This window comes from Pristiophorus japonicus, chromosome 11 (assembly GCF_044704955.1).
Source record: "Pristiophorus japonicus isolate sPriJap1 chromosome 11, sPriJap1.hap1, whole genome shotgun sequence".
Classification (NCBI taxonomy): domain Eukaryota; kingdom Metazoa; phylum Chordata; class Chondrichthyes; family Pristiophoridae; genus Pristiophorus; species Pristiophorus japonicus.
In genome coordinates, this window is record NC_091987.1 from 924898 (window position 1) to 943004 (window position 18107).

General features: G+C 47.5%; 1 protein-coding gene across 1 annotated transcript in view; it reads right to left on the reverse strand.

Moving 5' to 3' along the window:
• Positions 1-18107, reverse strand: part of LOC139275956 (interferon-induced GTP-binding protein Mx3-like) — a 74177-nt gene that overhangs the window by 12663 nt on the left and 43407 nt on the right. The window contains exons 7-10 of the mRNA XM_070893207.1: positions 13334-13532; positions 9188-9266; positions 8084-8206; positions 5918-6062 (exon numbers count right to left, since the gene is read on the reverse strand). Coding sequence (XP_070749308.1) covers positions 5918-6062; positions 8084-8206; positions 9188-9266; positions 13334-13532 — 546 coding nt within the window. The remainder of the gene's footprint in view (positions 1-5917; positions 6063-8083; positions 8207-9187; positions 9267-13333; positions 13533-18107) is intronic.

Consider the following 18107-nt stretch of genomic DNA (forward strand, 5'->3'; position numbering starts at 1 on the left):
TACTGCTTCCTTAATAATGGACTCCAGTATTTTCCCAACGACAGATGTTAGGCTATCTGGTCTATACTTTCCTGCTTTCTGCCTCCCTTCTTTCTTGAATAGGAGCAGTACATTTGCAGGTTTCCTATCTGCTGGGACCTCTCCAGAGCCAGGGAATTTTGGTAGATTACAACCAATGCATCCACTATCTCTGCAGTCACTTCTTTTAAGACCCTAGGATGCAGGCCATCAGGTCCCGGGCTTGTCCACCTTTAGTCCCAGTAGTTTGCCGAGTACTTTTTTTCCAGTGATAGTGATTGTTTTAAGTTCCCCACTCTCTATAGCCCCTTGATTATCAATTATTGGGATGCTATTAGTGTTTCTACCATGAAGACCGATACAAAATATTTGTTCAAATTCTCTGCCATTTCTCTGTTTTCCATTATTAATTCCCCAGTCTCATCCTCTAAGGAACCAATGTTTACTTTAGCCACTCTCTTCACTTTTATATACCTATAGAAGCTCTTACTGTTTGTTTTTTAATAATTCTTGCTAGTTTAATCTCATAATCTATCTTCACTCTCTTTATTATTTTTTTAGTCGTCCTTTGCTGGTTTCTAAAAATTTCCCAATCCTCTGGCCTACCACTAATTTTTGCAATATTGTATGCCTTTGTTTTCAATTTGATACCATCCTTAACTTCCTTAGTTATCTACGGCTGGTTCATCCTTCTCTCAGAGTCTTTCTTTCTCACTGGAATATATCTTTGCTGAGAGTTATGAAATATCCCCTTAAATGTCTGCCACTGCTTATCTATCATCTTATCCTTGAATCTATTTTCCCAGTCCTCTTTCGCCAACTCTGTCCTCATACCTTCGTAATTGTCTTTATTTAAGTTCAGGACACTCGTTTGCGGCCCAGTGTGTAAGAAAGTAGTTTGCATTGCTTTGTGCTAATTGATGCCATTGGGCCATGATGTCATTAAGTGATGCACGCTTGCTGCTTAATTCACAAAATTCAATCCACTGCCTGCAAGTCCACTCATAGAGAAACAGTTTTTTAATAAGTTTTATTTCCTTCTGGCGTGTAATCTTCATTTGGCCATTGTGTCTTGTGTGCTAATTTAGCTCCCGGAAGCTTCATCACATGACCTCCCACCTCTAACTGCTCCACCCAGTCAAACAGCCTCTTTTTCTTCCATCTCCAATACTTTAATGACTAATAAACAAAAATTTACAAATAAGAATGAGCAAAATACCATTTTTTTTAATGCCCCTTTGATTTTTCTCCTGAATTGCTCTCAGCAGCTTCCAGGAGATGAATCTTTAATTCCTGAAGACTCCAGGTTAATCCTGAAAGGTTGGCAACCCCTAGTTGACTGGGAATTTGCTGGAACTTGCGGAGGCAGCAATGATGGTATTTCTCCAGTGCTTTGAGGTGTCTTCTGTATATGGTCCACGTCTCTGAGCTATACAGGAGGGCGGGTATCACTACTGCCCTGTCGACCATAAGCTTGGCGGCAGATTTGAGGTCCTGGTCTTCAAACACTCTCTTGCTCAGGCGACCGAAGGCTGCGCTGGCGCACTGGAGGTGGTGTTGGACCTCGTCATCGATGTTTGCTCTTGCTGATAGTAGGCTCCCGAGGTATGGAAAATGGGAGGATAGACGCACCGACGTCAGTGTTCTCGCTCAGGCCAACATCCCCAGCATCGAAGCACTGACCACACTCGACCAGCTGCGTTGGGCGGACCAAATTGTCTGCATGCCCGACACGAGACGCCCAAACCAAGCGCTCGACTCAGAACTCCTACACGGCAATCAAGCCCCAGGTGGGCAGAGGAAACGGTTCAAGGACACCCTCAAAGCCTCCTTGATGAAGTGCAACATCCCCACCGACACCTGGGAACCCTGACCCAAGACCGCCCTAAGTAGAGAAAGAGCATCCGGGAGGGCGCTGAGCACCTCGAGTCTCGTCGCCGAAGGAGCGTGCGGCAAACCAGACACCCCACCCACCCTTTCCTTCAACCACTGTCTGTCCTACCTGTGACAGAGACTGTAATTCTCATATTGACTTGGACAGGTTAGGTGAATGGGCAAATGCATGGCAGATGCAGTATAATGTGGATAAATGTGAGGTTATCCACTTTGGAGGCAAAAACACGAAGACAGAATATTATCTGAATGGCGGCAGATTAGGAAAAGGGGAGGTGCAACGAGACCTGGGGGTCATGATTCATCAGTTATTGAAAGTTGGCATACAGATACAGCAGGCAGTGAAGAAGGCAAATGGTATGTTGGCCTTCATAGCTAGGGGATTTGAGTATAGGAGCAGGGAGGTCTTACTGCAGTTGTACAGGGCCTTAGTGAGGCCTCACCTGGAATATTGTGTTCAGTTTTGGTCTCCTAATCTGAGGAAGGACGTTCTTGCTATTGAGGGAGTGCAGCGAAGGTTCACCAGACTGATTCCTGGGATGGCAGGACTGACATATGAGGAGAAACTGGATCAACTGGGCCTTTATACATTGGAGTTGAGATGGATGAGAGGGGATCTCATAGAAACATATAAAATTCTGACGGGACGGGACAGGTTAGATGCGGGTAGAATGTTCCCGATGTTGGGGAAGTCCAGAACCAGGGGACACAGTCTTAGGATAAGGGGTAGGCCATTTAGGACTGAGATGAGGAGAAACTTCTTCACTCAGAGAGTTGTTAACCTGAGGAATTCCACATCACAGAGAATTGTTGATGCCAGTTCATTGGATATATTCAAGAGGGAGTTAGATATGGCCCTTACATAAGAACATAAGAACATAAGAATTAGGAACAGGAGTAGGCCATCTAGCCCCTCGAGCCTGCTCCGCCATTCAACAAGATCATGGCTGATCTGGCCGTGGACTCAGCTCCATTTACCCGCCCTCTCCCCATAACCCTTAATTCCCTTATTGGTTAAAAGTCTATCTATCTGTGACCTGAATACATTTAATGAGCTAGCCTCAACTGCTTCCTTGGGCAGAGAATTCCACAGATTCACAACCCTCTGGGAGAAGAAATTCCTTCTCAACTCGGTTTTAAATTGGCTCCCCCGTATTGTGAGGCTGTGCCCCCTAGTTCTAGTCTCCCCGACCAGTGGAAACAACCTCTCCGCCTCTATCTTGTCTATCCCTTTCATTATTTTAAATGTTTCTATAAGATCCCCCTTCATCCTTCTGAACTCCAACGAGTAAAGACCCAGTCTACTCAATCTATCATCATATGGTAACCCCCTCATCTCCGGAATCAGCCGAGTGAATCATCTCTGTACCCCCTCCAAAGCTAGTATATCCTTCCTTAAGTAAGGTGACCAAAACTGCACGCAGTACTCCAGGTGCGGCCTCACCAATACCCTATACAGTTACAGAAGGACCTCCCTGCTTTTGTACTCCATCCCTCTCGCAATGAAGGCCAACATTCCATTTGCCTTCCTGATTACCTGCTGCACCTGCAAACTAACTTTTTGGGATTCAAGAGTTTCATGCACAAGGACCCCCAGGTCCCTCTGCACCGCAGCATGTTGTAATTTCTCCCCATTCAAATAATATTCCCTTTCCTGTTTTTTTTCCCAAGCTGGATGACCTTACACTTTCCGACATTGTATTCCATCTGCCAAACCTTAGCCCATTCGCTTAACCTATCTAAATCTCTTTGCAGCCTTTCTGTGTCCTCTACACAACCCGCTTTCCCACTAATCTTTGTGTCATCTGCAAATTTTGTTACACTACACTCTGTCCCCTCTTCCAGGTCATCTATGTATATTGTAAACAGTTGTGGTCCCAGCACCGATCCCTGTGGCACACCACTAACCACCGATTTCCAACCCGAAAAGGACCCATTTATCCCGACTCTCTGCTTTCTGTTCGCCAGCCAATTCTCTATCCATGCTAATACATTTCCCCTGACTCCGCGTACCTTTATCTTCTGCAGTAACCTTTTGTGTGGCACCTTATCGAATGCCTTTTGGAAATCTAAATACACCACATCCATCGGTACACCTCTATCCACCATGCTCGTTATATCCTCAAAGAATTCCAGTAAATTAGTTAAACATGATTTCCCCTTCATGAATCCATGCTGCGTCTGCTTGATTGCACTATTCCTATCTAGATGTCCTGCTATTTCTTCCTTAATAATAGTTTCAAGTGGTTAAAGGGATCAAGGGGCATGGAGAGAAAGCAGGAAAGGGGTACTGAGGGAATGATCAGCCATGATCTTATTGAATGGTGGTGCAGGCTCGAAGGGCCGAATGGCCTACTCCTGCACCTATTTTCTATGTTTCTATTGGACTGTTCAGTCACCTGAGAACTCACTGTTAGAGTGGAAGCAATCCTCGGTTTCGAGGGTCTGCCTCTGATGATGATGGTGACTGGGAATTGTCAGTGAGAGAATGCAGCAGCTGCCCCACTGGATGTGTTTCTCCACACCTTGAGTGGTGGATACCAGCCATTATTAAGCAGGGAGAGTAGGGCTTGCATGGAAAAAATGACAGGTCAGGATTAAAAAGCCTCAGCCTTGGTCCTTTCCTGGCATTTCTCCAGTGAATGTGGGGTAGATTGGGCCAGAAATGTGTTCAGGGCACATTCCTGCCGCCTTCTCCTTACCCAGAAAGTGTGCACCATGGCTTAAAATTAGCAAGTGGAGGAGAGAAAGAAGGAAACAAAAAAAGAAGGAAAGATGGAAAGAAATAAAGGAAGAAAGAAAGGAAGAAAGAAAGAAGGAAAGATAGAATTACATATAAACTTGCATTTATATAGCGCCATTTAAATCCTCAGGACACCCAAAGCATTTTACGGCGAATTAAATGCTTTTTGAAGTGTAGTCACTTTTGTAATGTAGGAAACGCGGCAGCCAAATTATACACAGCAAGCTCCCACAAACAGCAACGTGATAATGAGCAGATAATCTGTTTTTAGGTGTTGTGATTGAGGTATAAATATTGGCTAGGACACCGGGGAGAACTTCCCTGCTCTTCCTTGAAATAGTACCGTGGGATCCTTTACATTCCCCTGAGAGGGCATACGGGGCCTCACTTTTACATCTCATCCAAAATACGGAATAATGCACTGGAGTGTCAGCCAAGATTTTGTGGTCAGGACTCTGGAGTGGGACTTGAACCCACAACCTACTGTGCTAATGAAATGAGGGGAATATGGCCTCCATGGTGTTTCTTGCTATTTTCTCTGATGCAATGCTGGGGGTTTCTTTAAAGCCTTGGTGTCCAGTATTCACAACCTGGCGGAGAGGCTCTTTGGGAGAGGTGTTTGAGGGGCCTGTACAAGCCCTCGAAAAAACGATCTTCCTCCAAAAATGATCTTCCTCTGAGTATCAGCTGTGTCTCAGTGGTTAGTACACTCACCTGTGTGTAAGAAGGTTGTGGGTTCGAGTCCCACTCCAGGGACTTGAGCACAAATATCTAGGCTGACACTCCAGTGCAGTGCTGAGGGAGCGCTGCACTGTCGGAAGTGCTGTCTTTTGGAAGAGACGTTAAACTGAGGCCCCGTCTGCTCTCTCGGGTGGACGTAAAAGATCCTAGGGCACTATTTTGAAGAAGAGCAGGGGAGTTATCCCCGGTGTCCTGGCCAGTCCCTCACAAAGTTGGCAGAGTATAGCTAGACTGCATATGCCGACTCAACCGCGGACAGACAAGACAAGACAACATTTTTTTCAGATGGCTCAGTGATGGTTTCCTTATTTCCAAGACCTGCTTGCAGCATGTCTCCAGCCAGGATCTATCTGCAAGTGACCCGTGAGACAGAAATGCATCAGGAGGGTGGAGGTCATCTCCACTGCGAGCCCTGCTGAAGAGACAGCCCCAATCAGAAAGCGAGATCACACTGTCGAGCTACCAACGGTACCCCAGCCAGTGGCCCAGTTCAAAAAGATAACTCAAATGGTTTACACTCACAGTTTAATAGACTCTTCTGCAGAAATGAATTCCATTCTTTATACTCCTTTCGTACTTTGGTGATATACCTCGGACCATCTGTGGGGTTTTGAGTCTCTTCCCCTGAAGTCACAGTTTTTGCGTGACTACAGAATTCGTTGATTTTCTGTGATCAAATCAAAGGTGTTAGAAAATCATCCCCACGAGAATACAGGAAAGCATTAAACAAGGAATGGCCATTTTCCCGTAAAGCTTTGTTCCTTCCCCAGACCATCTATAAATCGATTCCATTCAACCATTAAATCTCCCAAGGAAAGTTTCTTCAAGTATGTCCTCCCCCACAAAGATTAATCAGGCAACATTCCGCAATCCTATCCAATCTTACATCCCACTTCATATGTTTCCCAAAGCTCTGCACCAGTGGGGGTTTTCCTCACATCATGTCTGGGTCTGTTGAAGACTAATTCATGGATTGCTATAATTAGTCAACAACTCCATTATCATTGTTTCATGAGACTACCAGGATGGTAGAAGGTGATCTAGATGTACCTTGGCCTTTCTTCATCTAGCACTTGCTATGTACCCATCACTCCAGTAACTTAATAACCACACAGGATTTGATCATTGTTATGCAAACTTAGAACCCATAATCTTGTTGCTAACCAGAGTCTGTGTTATAAATGAAGGGGTTGAATTTCTGTGTTGGGGATGGCGGGGGGGGGGGCGTTGGTGTGCGGGGGCTTCTCCCAATCAGTCACAATATCTCCGTCAGAAGGTCCACAGAAAACACGGAGAAGCAGCCAGTTACTCCATTTTTCTGGGATTTCCATGGATCTTCCATGCAAGACGATTGGGAGAGCCCTAGTGGAATCGAACCCCAGAATGTCTGATTTCTTTGGATTGTTTGGGGAAAAATGTATCAAAGTGACCAAATACCAGGTCCATATCCAGTTCAAGATTGAATCACTGAAATGACACCCATTTGGCCCATTAAGCCAATCAGTTCAACTGGAGCTACCTACTCTTAATTCCATTTCCCTGTCCTTTCCCCAATTCCTTCACTGTTCTTCCTTATCAATTGCCTTTTAAATAGCGTTACAGTATGCCTCAGTAGCCTATTAGCATAAGTCATTCCACATTCTAATAACCTTCTGTGTGGAAATAATTCACTTTAACTTTCCCTTTCGTAGAGCTATGAAGTTATATCACACTGACATTGCCAGGTTAGTTCTGGCGATAGCTTATTCTGTCTATGGATGTTCTTGCACCTTCGAAAGTATACTACTACATTTGAATCTATCCACCTAAAACAAAATGTCGTCGCCACATGAAGGGGAAAGTTAGGAGAACTTTGTTTTCCACACATTAAGTTATTAGAGTATGGAGTACTTACAGATAACACATGGTCCACGTCATCTCCCAGACTGGTTTTAATCGCCGGAGGGGAGTTTTCCTGAGTTATTTTTTTTCTATTATTGGCCCTGAGTTTTTCTCTGTTGTTTTTGCCTCTCCCAGGAGCTTACATGGCTGTAGGGGTGGGTGGGGGTTGAGCGTGAGGGGCAGGGGGCTAGAAAGTGCCTAGTTATTGAGTCCAGCCACACTGAGTGTGGGGCAGGCTTGAAGAACCGACTAGTTTCTCTGTATGTAATTTCAGTATATTGGCTATTTCACTCAGTCAGCAACTGGTTATTTGGCCTAGATTTTCCTAAAGTAATTGTTTTAATGCTGGTGTTTATAACTAATGGCGCCAACTCATTTATTATTAACAATAACACAAATTGGAAAATCATGGCCAGTTAAGGAACAATCTGTAATTCAGTTCCTGCTATGGTTTCTGCTGTGACAGTGATTTCCGTGTCCATTGAAGTGATTTTGGGGTGGGGAGGAATTACAGGTTGGAGAGTCAAACCCTGGTCTCAGTCTCACCACTCCACTCCCCTTTGATCGAGTCAATGCTCTGTTTTAAATCAGGCCGTGAAGAGAAGTGAACTGGAGATGTGAGAGAGAACACTTCTTGAGGGTGAAATTGGTCTTCGATGGTCATGCCAGACAGCGACAATGACTCGGGAGCCCATGTTACACCCCACCTGATTTTCTTTTCCTTGAATTCAGCTTCACCCATCCCCCGAGGGTTCATGTTAACTAAGGTGGAATATAAATAAAGTCATGAAATGGAGAGGCCCCTACCTCGATCAGAAATGTCATCTTCTCATGGTCTGAGGTGGGAACTCCACAGCTGTACTTTTTCAGATTTTGTGTTGTGTTGTTCAGTTTGCTTTCAATGTCCTTTCGCAACTGTGGCAACGATTTCTTGAAAAGACAGATCACAGGAACATCATTCTCAGCAACAGAAAAAGGTGAGTAAGCATGGAGCCTGCTCATTTCTGGTTCGACCTTAACCCCATCAAGCCTCCTTCCCAGCATATCCCTCAATCCCTTGTCTCTGAAGAAATAAGGAAGATGATTATAGAGCCTTTGACAACCTCAGGACATGCCAAAGCGCTTTTAAAGTGTAGTCACTGTTGTAATGTAGGAAATGCGGCAGCCAATTTGCGCACAGCAAGCTCCCACAGCAAGCACAGCAATACGATCATGGCCGGATAATCTGTTGGGATTGAGGGATAAATATTGACCACCACACTGGGGAGAACCCTTCTTCGAAATATGTTCATCTAAGAGGGCAGACAGGACCTCAGTCTCATCCAAAAGACAGCACCTCTGACAGTGCAACACTCCCTCAGTACTGCCCTGGAGTGTCAGCCCAGATTTTGTGCTCAAGTCTCTGCAGTGGGACTTGAACCCACAACCTTCTGACTCCGAGGTGAGAGAGAGTGCTATCCACTGAGCCTCGGCTGGGCCCTTGGACCCATTTATATTGGCTGATTCGATGTCCTTCCCTACTATCTAATTCCACAACTCGTATTTGAGTGAACAAAGCCCCTTCTTACTCCTAAACATCCACATTTTTAACTTGTGACCCCTTGTATCCAAATAATGATATTAGCTCAAAAGATAGATTTTGAAAATCAATGCTCCCCAGCAGACAGCTTTCTTCGATGGGGTGCATTCTGGGAATTCAGGCCTGGAGGTCAGAACACACAATATGATTTTAACATGTGGAAAATCCCATGAAATTCCCCAAACGTGCTTGAATGAAATTAAACTCTGCACTGGGAGTGCTAAATCATAAAAGGCACCCGCACAGCCTTGGGGAATAATCCAGTGTGGCCCTGATTATAGGCAATCCTGATATCAAAGAAAATATAGATTGTTTTACAAAATAAAACTTACATTGATGTGATTAACAAGTTCCGTTGTGAGTCTGCTAGCTAAGCATGGAATGCTGGCCTTCCCCTCATCCAGAAGTGGCCTAAATATTAAAAAATTAAAACAAAAATGCCAGAGTCAGAATTTACATCTTTTGAGATAATAGCAAAATGCTTAATTGATGAAACACAATTTTTTTATATTGCATACAGGTATCCTTGTTTTCAAATCCATCCATGGCCTCATCCCTCTCTATCTCTGTAACCTCCTCTAGTGGATTGGGTCTGTGGTGGGTCCGTTGGACAGGATCTTGTCTCCACAAGATCCTGCAAATCCACTGGGAGGACACATGCACCAACGTCAGTGTTCTCGCTCAGGCCAACATCCCCAGCTTCGAAGCACTGACCACACTCGACCAGCTCCGTTGGGCAGGCCACATTGTCCGCATGCCCGACACAAGACTCCCTAAGCAAGTGCTCTACTTGGAACTCCTACACTGCAAGTGAATCTCAGGTGGGCAGAGGAAATGTTTCAAGGATACCCTCAAAGCCTCCTTGATAAAGTGTAACATCCCCAACGGCTCCTGGGAGTCCCTGACCCAAGACCGCTCTATGTGGAGGAAGAGCATCTGGGAGGGTGCTGAGCACCTCGAGTCTCATCGCTGAGAGCATGCAGAAACCAAGCGCAGACAGCGGAAGGAGCGTGCGGCAAACCTGTCCCACCCACCCTTCCCTCAACCACTGTCTGTCCCACCTGTTACAGCGACTGTAATTCATGCATTGGACTGTACAGCCACCTGAGAACTCACTTTTAGAATGGAAGTAAGTCTTCCCCAATGAACCTCCTCCAGCCCGGCATATCCCTCACTCTACCAGTACCAGGGGACCAACCCTGGTTCAATGAGGAGTGCAGAAGAGCATGCCAGGAGCAGCACCAGGTGTACCTAAAAATGAGGGGCCAACCTGGGGAAGCTGCAACACAGGACTCCATGCATGCTAAACAGTGGAAGCAGCATGTTATAAACAGAGCTAAGTGATCCCACAATCAATGGATCAGATCAAAGCTCTGCAATTCTGCGGCATCCTGTCGTGAGAGGTGGTGGACCATTAAACAACTAACGGGAGGAGGAGGCTCCATGAATTTCCCCATTCTCAATGATGACGCAGCCCAGCAACAGAGTGCAAAAGACATATAAGATTCTGAGGGGGCTTGAAAGGGTAGTTGCAGAGAGGATGGTTCCCCTCATGGGGGAATCTAGAACTAGAGGGCATAGTTTCAGAATAAGGCGTCGCCCATTTAAAATGGAAATGAGGAGGAATTTCATCTCTCAGAGGGTCGTGAATCTTTGGAATTTTCTACCTCAGAGAGCTGCGGTAGACAAAACTGTACGCAGTACTCCAGATGTGGTCTCACCAATACCCTGTACAGTTGTAGCAGGACTTCCCTGCTTTTATACTCCATCCCCCTTGCAATAAAGGTCAACTTTTTGTGTTTCATGCACAGGGATCCCCAGGTACTGCACCTTTTTTAATTTTTCTCCATTTAAATAATAATTAGCTTTTTTATTTTTCCTGCCAAAGTGGATAACCTCATATTTTCCCACATTATACTCCATCTGCCAAATTTTTGCCCACTTACTGAGCCTGTCTATATCCCTTTGTAGATTTTTTGTGTCCTCCTCACAACTTGCTTTCCTGCTCATCTTTGTATCATGAACAATCTTGGCAACATTACACTCGGTCCCTTCATCCAAGTCATTAACATAGATTGTAAATAGTTGAGGCCCCAGCACTGATCCCTGTGGCACCCCACTAGTCACTGTTTGCCAACCGGAAAATGACCCATTTATCCCGATTCTCTCTTCTCTGTTAATCAGCCAATCCTCTATCCATACTAATATATTTTTCTCCTTATCCGCAGTCCCTCAGAGTCGAAGGTGACTAGCTTCCACACTAATATGACTTCTCTGGTGACTCATGAGTCCAATGTGGGACCTACAGTCTCTGATACAGGTGGGGCAGACGGTGGTTGAAGGGACGGGTGGGTGGGGGGGCTTGAATTGCCGTGCGCACCTTCTGCTGTTTGCACTTGGCTTCCATGTGCTCCTGGCGAAGAGATTCGAAGTGTTCGGCACCTTCCTGGATCCTTCTCCTTGATTTTGTGCGGTCTTGGGCCAGGGAGTCCCAGATGTTGGTGGGAGATGTTGCACTTTTCCCAGGAGGCTTTGAGGGTGTCCTGAAGTATTTCCTCTGCCCACCTGGGGCTCACTTACCATGTCGGAGCTCTGAGTAGAGCACTTGTTTTGGGAGCCTAGTGTCCGGCATGTGGGCGATGTGACCCGTTCATTGGAGCTTATCGAGCGTGGTCAATGCTTCGATGCTGGGGACGTTGGCCTGAGCGAGAATGTTGGTGCGTCTATTCTGCCAATGGATTCCCAGGATCTTGCGGAGGCAGCGTTGGTGGTACTTCTCCAGTGCTTTGAGGTGCCTGCTGTACATAGTCCAGGTCTCTGAAGCATATAGGAGGGTGGGTAACACTACTGCTCTGTAGACCATGAGCTTGGTGCCGGGTTTAAGGTCGTGGTCTTCAAACACCCTCTCCCTCAGGTGACCGAAAGCTGCATTGGCACACTGAAGGCGGTGTTGGACTTTGTCATCGACGTCTGCCCTTGTTGACAGTAAGCTGCCGATTTGTGCGATGCCTTTCCTTGTGACAGACAGCAGGGAAACCCCTCTGTAATTACTGGAATTGGACTTGTCACTTTCTTGAAGATGGTCACGATTATAGAGTCTCTGAGATCCCCTGGCATGCTCTCCTCTTTCCAAATAAGAGAAATGAGTTCATGTATTCGTGCCACTAGTGCTTCTCTGCCATGCTTTAATGCTTCAGCGGGGATTCCATCTGCTCCTGAGGCCTTTTTGTTCTTCAGTTGTCGGATGGCCTTTTCAACCTCGTGCCGGGCTGGGGATGTGCTGAGATGGTGGTGGGTAGCATGCTGCGGGATGGAGTCGAGGACACTCGCGTCGAAGACTGAGTCTCGGTTAAGGAGCTCTTCAAAGTGCTCTTTCCAGCGGGCACTGTCTACCTCTCTGTCCTTGATGAGTGCCTCTCCGTTCTGGGCCCTCCATGGGGTAAGGCCTTGGGTGCTTGGACCGTAGGTGGTCCTGACTGTGCTAAAGAATCCACGCTAGTTGCTGGATCTCCTGAGTTTTTTTCCACCCACCATCTTTTCTTTAGGTCGTGAGTTTTATGTTGGACCTTGGCCAATATATTACCCCCAACCCCGTGAGCTCTTATCTTGTGCAGTAACCTTTTATGTGGCACCTTATCGAATGCCTTCTGGAAATCCAAATACACCACATCCACTGGTTCCCTCTTATCCACCCTGCTCATTACATCCTCAAAGAACTCCAGCAAATTTGTCAAACATGATTTCCCTTTCATAAAACCATGCTGACTGTGCCTGACTATATTATGCTTTTCCAAATGTTCTGTTACTGCTTCCTTAGTAATGGACCCCTTTAAGTACAGCGCATGCTGGAGAGCGATGGCTGTGAAGAGGGCGACTGGGTTGGACGTCACCAAGGTCCAGGTCACTGATTGGAGCGTGGGCAGCTACAGCAGGAGCAGCGGGTGATCGTGGAGCGAGGTGATCAGGGCCCAGGAGAGGCCTGAGTTCAGGGCCAGAAGAGGCGAGGGCCCAGAGGCAGCATGGGCCAGCCCACACTGCAAGATTTGTGCGCACAAGGTCCGTGCAGCAGAGCTGATCTCTAGTCGTCTTGGTTAATCCTTGCCACTGGACCAAGACCTCGCTCTGTCAAGCCCGTGTGGTGGCTGGTGTGCAACGGTCACCCCACGTTAAACAATCCACACACAGGCATCTTCCACCCTTCAACATGTTGTTCGGGATCTGGAATATTAGATCCTTCATTGAAACACCTGTGAACACATCCCTTTTTGGCGTGGAAGCAAGTCATCCTCGATACGAAAGACGATGAATAATGGACTCCAACATTTTCCCAACCACAGATGTTAGGCTAACTGGTCTATAGTTTCAAAATAAAATCAAGAAATTGTGAAAGGGACTGTAAGTAAATAGAGGGACAAAAGGTGAAGAGATAGGAAGGAAAGTGGGAGGAAATTAATTGGAAGAAAGTCTTCACACTTTACCTGAAGTCTGCATGGTCTTCAAAAAACGCCTTCTCTCTCGTGATTGCTTCATCCAGTGTCAATTGGTCATTGATGTCCTTTTGCCCACGGCACTTGACAATCATGTAACCTTTCTTCAGCTCCACGACTATGTTCCGTACAATGTCAACCACATTGGCCTCGGTTCCTTTGTCAACCAGGTCAGGTTTTGTTAAAATGCCTTCAGATTTAAAATAAAGACAAGATGAAATCACTGTGCTGTGTCATTCCTTTCTAAACAATTGAAAACCAGAAGAACATAAGAAATAGGAACAGGAGTAGGTCATACGGCCCCTCGAGCCTGCTCCGCCATTTAATACGATCATGGCTGATCTGATGATGGACTCAGCTCCACTTCCCCGCCCGCTCCCCATAACCCCTTATTCCCTTATCGGTTAAGAAACTGTCTATTTCTGTCTTAAATTTATTCAATGACCCGGCTTCCACAGCTCTCTGAGGCAGTGAATTCCACAGATTTACAACCCTCAGCGAAGAAATTTCTCCTCATCTCGGTTTTAAATGGGCGGCCCCTTATTCTAAGACCATGCCCCCTAGTTCTAGTCTCCCCCATCAGTGGAAACATCCTCTCTGCATCCATCTTGTCGAGCCCCCTCATAATCTTATACGTTTCGATAAGATCACCTCTCATTCTTCTGAATTCCAATGACTAGAGGCTCAACCTACTCAACCTTTCCTCATAAGTGAACCCTCTCATCCCCGGAATCAACCGAGTGAATCTTCTCTGAACTGCCTCCAAAGCAAGTATATCCTTTCGTAAATATGGAAACCAAAACTGCACGCAGTATTCCAGGTGTGGCCTCACCAATACCCTGTATAACTGTAGCAAGACTTCCCTGCTTTTATACTCCATCCCCTTTGCAATAAAGGCCAAGATTCCATTGGCCTTCCTGATCACTTGCTGTACCTGCATACTAACCTTTTGTGTTTCATGTACAAGTACCCCCAGGTCCCGCTGTACTGTGGCACTTTGCAATCTTTCTCCATTTAAATAATAACTTGCTCTTCGATTTTTTTCTGCCAAAGTGCATGACCTCACACTTTCCAACATTATACTCCATCTGCCAAATTTTTGCCCACTCACTGAGCCTGTCTATGTCCTTTTGCAGATTTTTTGTGTCCTCCTCACACATTGCTTTTCCTCCCATCTTTGTATCGTCAGAAACTTGGCTACGTTACACTCAGTCCCTTCTTCCAAGTCATTAATATAGTTTGTAAATAGTTGGGGTCCCAGCACTGATCCCTGTGGCGCCCCACTAGTTACTGATCGCCAACCCGAGAATGAACCATTTATCCCGACTCTCTGTTCTCTGTTAGTTAGCCAATCCTCTATCCATGCTAATATATTACCCCCAACCCCGTGAAAACCCTGCTCATCCCTCTCTGTTCTCAAGGAAAGACTGGCTGCTGATGGCTGATGATGTCTCAAGATTGGCTTTGAGCAGAGAGGGTATGGATAGAAAGCACAAAAAAGGTGGAACTCGCTGCCACAAGGAGTAGTGGAGGCGAATAGCATAGTTACATTTAAGGGGAAAGCTAGATAAACACGTGAGAGAGAAATGAATAGAAGGTTATGCTGATGGGGGGAGATGAGGAGAGATGGGAGGAGGCTCATGTGAAATATAAACATCAGCATAGACCTGTTGGACCGAGTGGCCTGTTTCTGTGCTGACCATGAACCCAGCCTGGATACCTTGGTGGGCCTTACAATTATTAATTAGTTGGCTGGTACACCTAGGGCTAAATTTTCCTTGCAATGATAGGACAGGACTTCTGCCTGGCAACTCTGACATTAAGAGTCCCTATCCCCAGGCCAGTTCTCCCTTTATGTTGATGGCCTTGTAGGTGGTGGACAGAGATTCTGCTCCCAGATGACCATCCAGGATTCCTCAACATTAAGCAGGCACCTGGTCATGCTTGTTCCTATCTGTGATTTATGCACCGGTGAATATGTTCACAGGTTTGTATCTTTTCGGGACTCCGCACGCTTTCGGGTTCGGGACGCATTTCGTCGCCCGGATCGGACTTTTGTACGCCGCCGCAGAGTGTCTGATTAAGGTTAACGGGTCCTTGACGGCGCCCCTTCGCTTTGGGAGAAGGGTGCATCAGGGATGCCCCATGTCCGGCCAGTTATACTCCGTTTGCGTGGAACCTTTCCTGCGCCTCCTGCGGACGAGGTTGACGGGACTGGCTCTGCAAGGGCCGGGCGTGGAGGTCGTCCTCTCGGCTTACGCCGATGATGTGCTCCTCGCGGTAGAGGATCCCGCTGACCTGCGGAGGATGCGTGAGTGCCAGGAGATTTACTCGGCCGCATCCTCCGCCAGGATCAACTGGGAGAAATGTTCCGGACTCCTGGTGGGTCAGTGGCGGGTGGACTCCCTGCCGGAGGAGCTCAGGCCTTTTGCCTGGAGCACGACCCATCTCCTCTATCTGGGAGTCTACCTTAGCCCCGACGAGGAAGCCTGGCCGGCGAACTGGCAGGAGCTGGAGGCCAAGGTCGCCGCTCGCCTAGGGCGCTGGACAGGACTGCTCCGAGTGCTGTCCTACAGGGGTCGAGCGCTAGTCATAAACCAGCTGGTGGCCGCCATGTTGTGGTATCGGCTGGTCACTTTGACCTCTCCCCCTGCGTTTGTCGCCAAGATACAGAAGAAGCTGGTGGACTTCTTCTGGAACAACAGGAAGCACTGGGTCTCTGCCGCGGTCCTGAGTCTCCCGCTTGGGGAGGGCGGTCAGTCGTTGGTGTGCGTCAGCGCCCAGCTCGCGACTTTCCGTCTTCAGACCCTGCAGAGATACCTTTACGTCGAGCCCCCTCCTAGGTGGTGTGCTCTGGCGAGGTATTTCTTCCGCCAGCAGCACGGCCTCAACTACGACACGCAGCTCCTGTTTGTGAGCTTGGGGGGCGTCAGGACCACCGTCCAGGGGCTGTCTGTCTTTTACAAGGAACTCACCAGGGTCTGGAACAAAGTCTCCACCAAGCGCAGCTCTCCCCCGGCTGGAGTGGCGGCCGTCCTGCAGGAGCCGCTGCTCGGGAATCCGTACCTCCACGACCGAGGTTTTATGTGGCGGTCGGAAGAGAGGGCTGTGGCTGGTGAGGTGACCAGGGTCAGGGACCTGCTCGATGGCGGAGGAGCGGGCTGGATGGCACCAGGCACGCTGGCGTGACGCCTAAATTCGGCCGACGTCCGCCGCCCAGCCGATGCCATCGAGTCGCTAAAAACAGCTCTGGGCCCTGACTCCGTTAGGTGCATCGAGGAGGCTCAAGCACGTGGGGAGATCCCGTCCGAACTGACCCCCGTCCGGACGGAATTCCTCATCGGCACCAAACCCCGGAACCTCCCTCGGGAGCCGGCGCCTCACAACTTGAGCCGCCTCGAGGAAATCCCCTCCGTGCCTTTCAGTTCCGCGCGGAGGGGTTTCCTGTACGGGCTGCTCCTGCACACCCTCAACTTTGCCATCCTCGCCGGCCGTCCGGACACGCCATGGCGTACCATCTTGCCGTCCGGAGGAGGCGGGGGTCCCCGATGGAGGGCTCTCTACGCGGGAGTCCTCCCAGTATTTATTGGGGACTTGGCCCGTGCAATAGGTTTTTAAGTCGGTTTTCCCAGGCCTTGTTCAGCCCGACTGCCTGCCTCTCTTCCACCGTTACATTTGCGCCAGGGTGTAACCCTGGAGATGGAGCACGCAGTGTCCACCAGTACGCTTGTGGCCTTCCGCGAGAGCTAGGCACTGGAGGGACTGGAGTGCTCCCGGCAACCAAATTTTAACTTGACCATAGTTCAAAAAGTTTAATTTGTTTAATTTGTCGATTTTAGTGCCCCTTTCATAAGGGGGCATTTGTATTAACGTTGCTTTTAAAATAGTTGTAGAGCACTTGAGTTGTGAGTGGCTTAGTCAGTCACGTGATGTTCACAAGACTCAATAAAACCCCAGTCATTTGGGTTTGGGGGATCCACGATGAGGCATGCAGTTATTAGCCTAGTGGATGAACCGATAATGTGCAGTGTGATTGTTAATAATAACCTTTGTTAATAAACCAACTAGTTTTTAATAGCAATGTGTTACTATGAATGCTTAAGCAAAGAGCCCATGAATCGCACATTACACCGGCCTAGCTTCTGGCCATTCTGGGGGACTCCTGCCAAAGTCATGGTGGTTGTTGGCCAGCACAGCTACCGATTGTCAGGGCTGTTGTGATCTAACCTACAATATTCACTCTCATGCCCCACACCCCCATCCTCAATCCTCAATCCCAGTCAGACATGAGAAATAAAATGTGGAGAGTCACGGATTCTCTTTCTTTGGAATGCCCAATTGGCACAGCAACATTCTGCATCAACGAACCATTTGGAATGTGCTATCTTTCTGTAAAGCTCTCCCCACCACCTGAGACAAGCACATATTATCGGTTGCTGATATCCAACAGTCTTCCAGAGCAAACACGTACTAACAACAGTAAATGAGGCTGCGTCACAAGGTTTGGATGAAGAAGCCATTCGGCCCATCTTTGCTCACTCATGCAGAAAGAATCTACATTCCCCCGGCATGGCATTTATTGCACAACTCCTTCAAAAAGGAGATGGATAAATCTCAAGATGGGGAATAGAACTAGAGATGCTCACATACTGCACAGGACACGCTGCTCATAACTTGTTTGGGTCTTCTCTTTGCCCAAACAGAAAATCGAGTTAAGATTTTTCCCTTTAGTAGGACGCTTCTTAATTTCCTTCTCCTTAGTTGA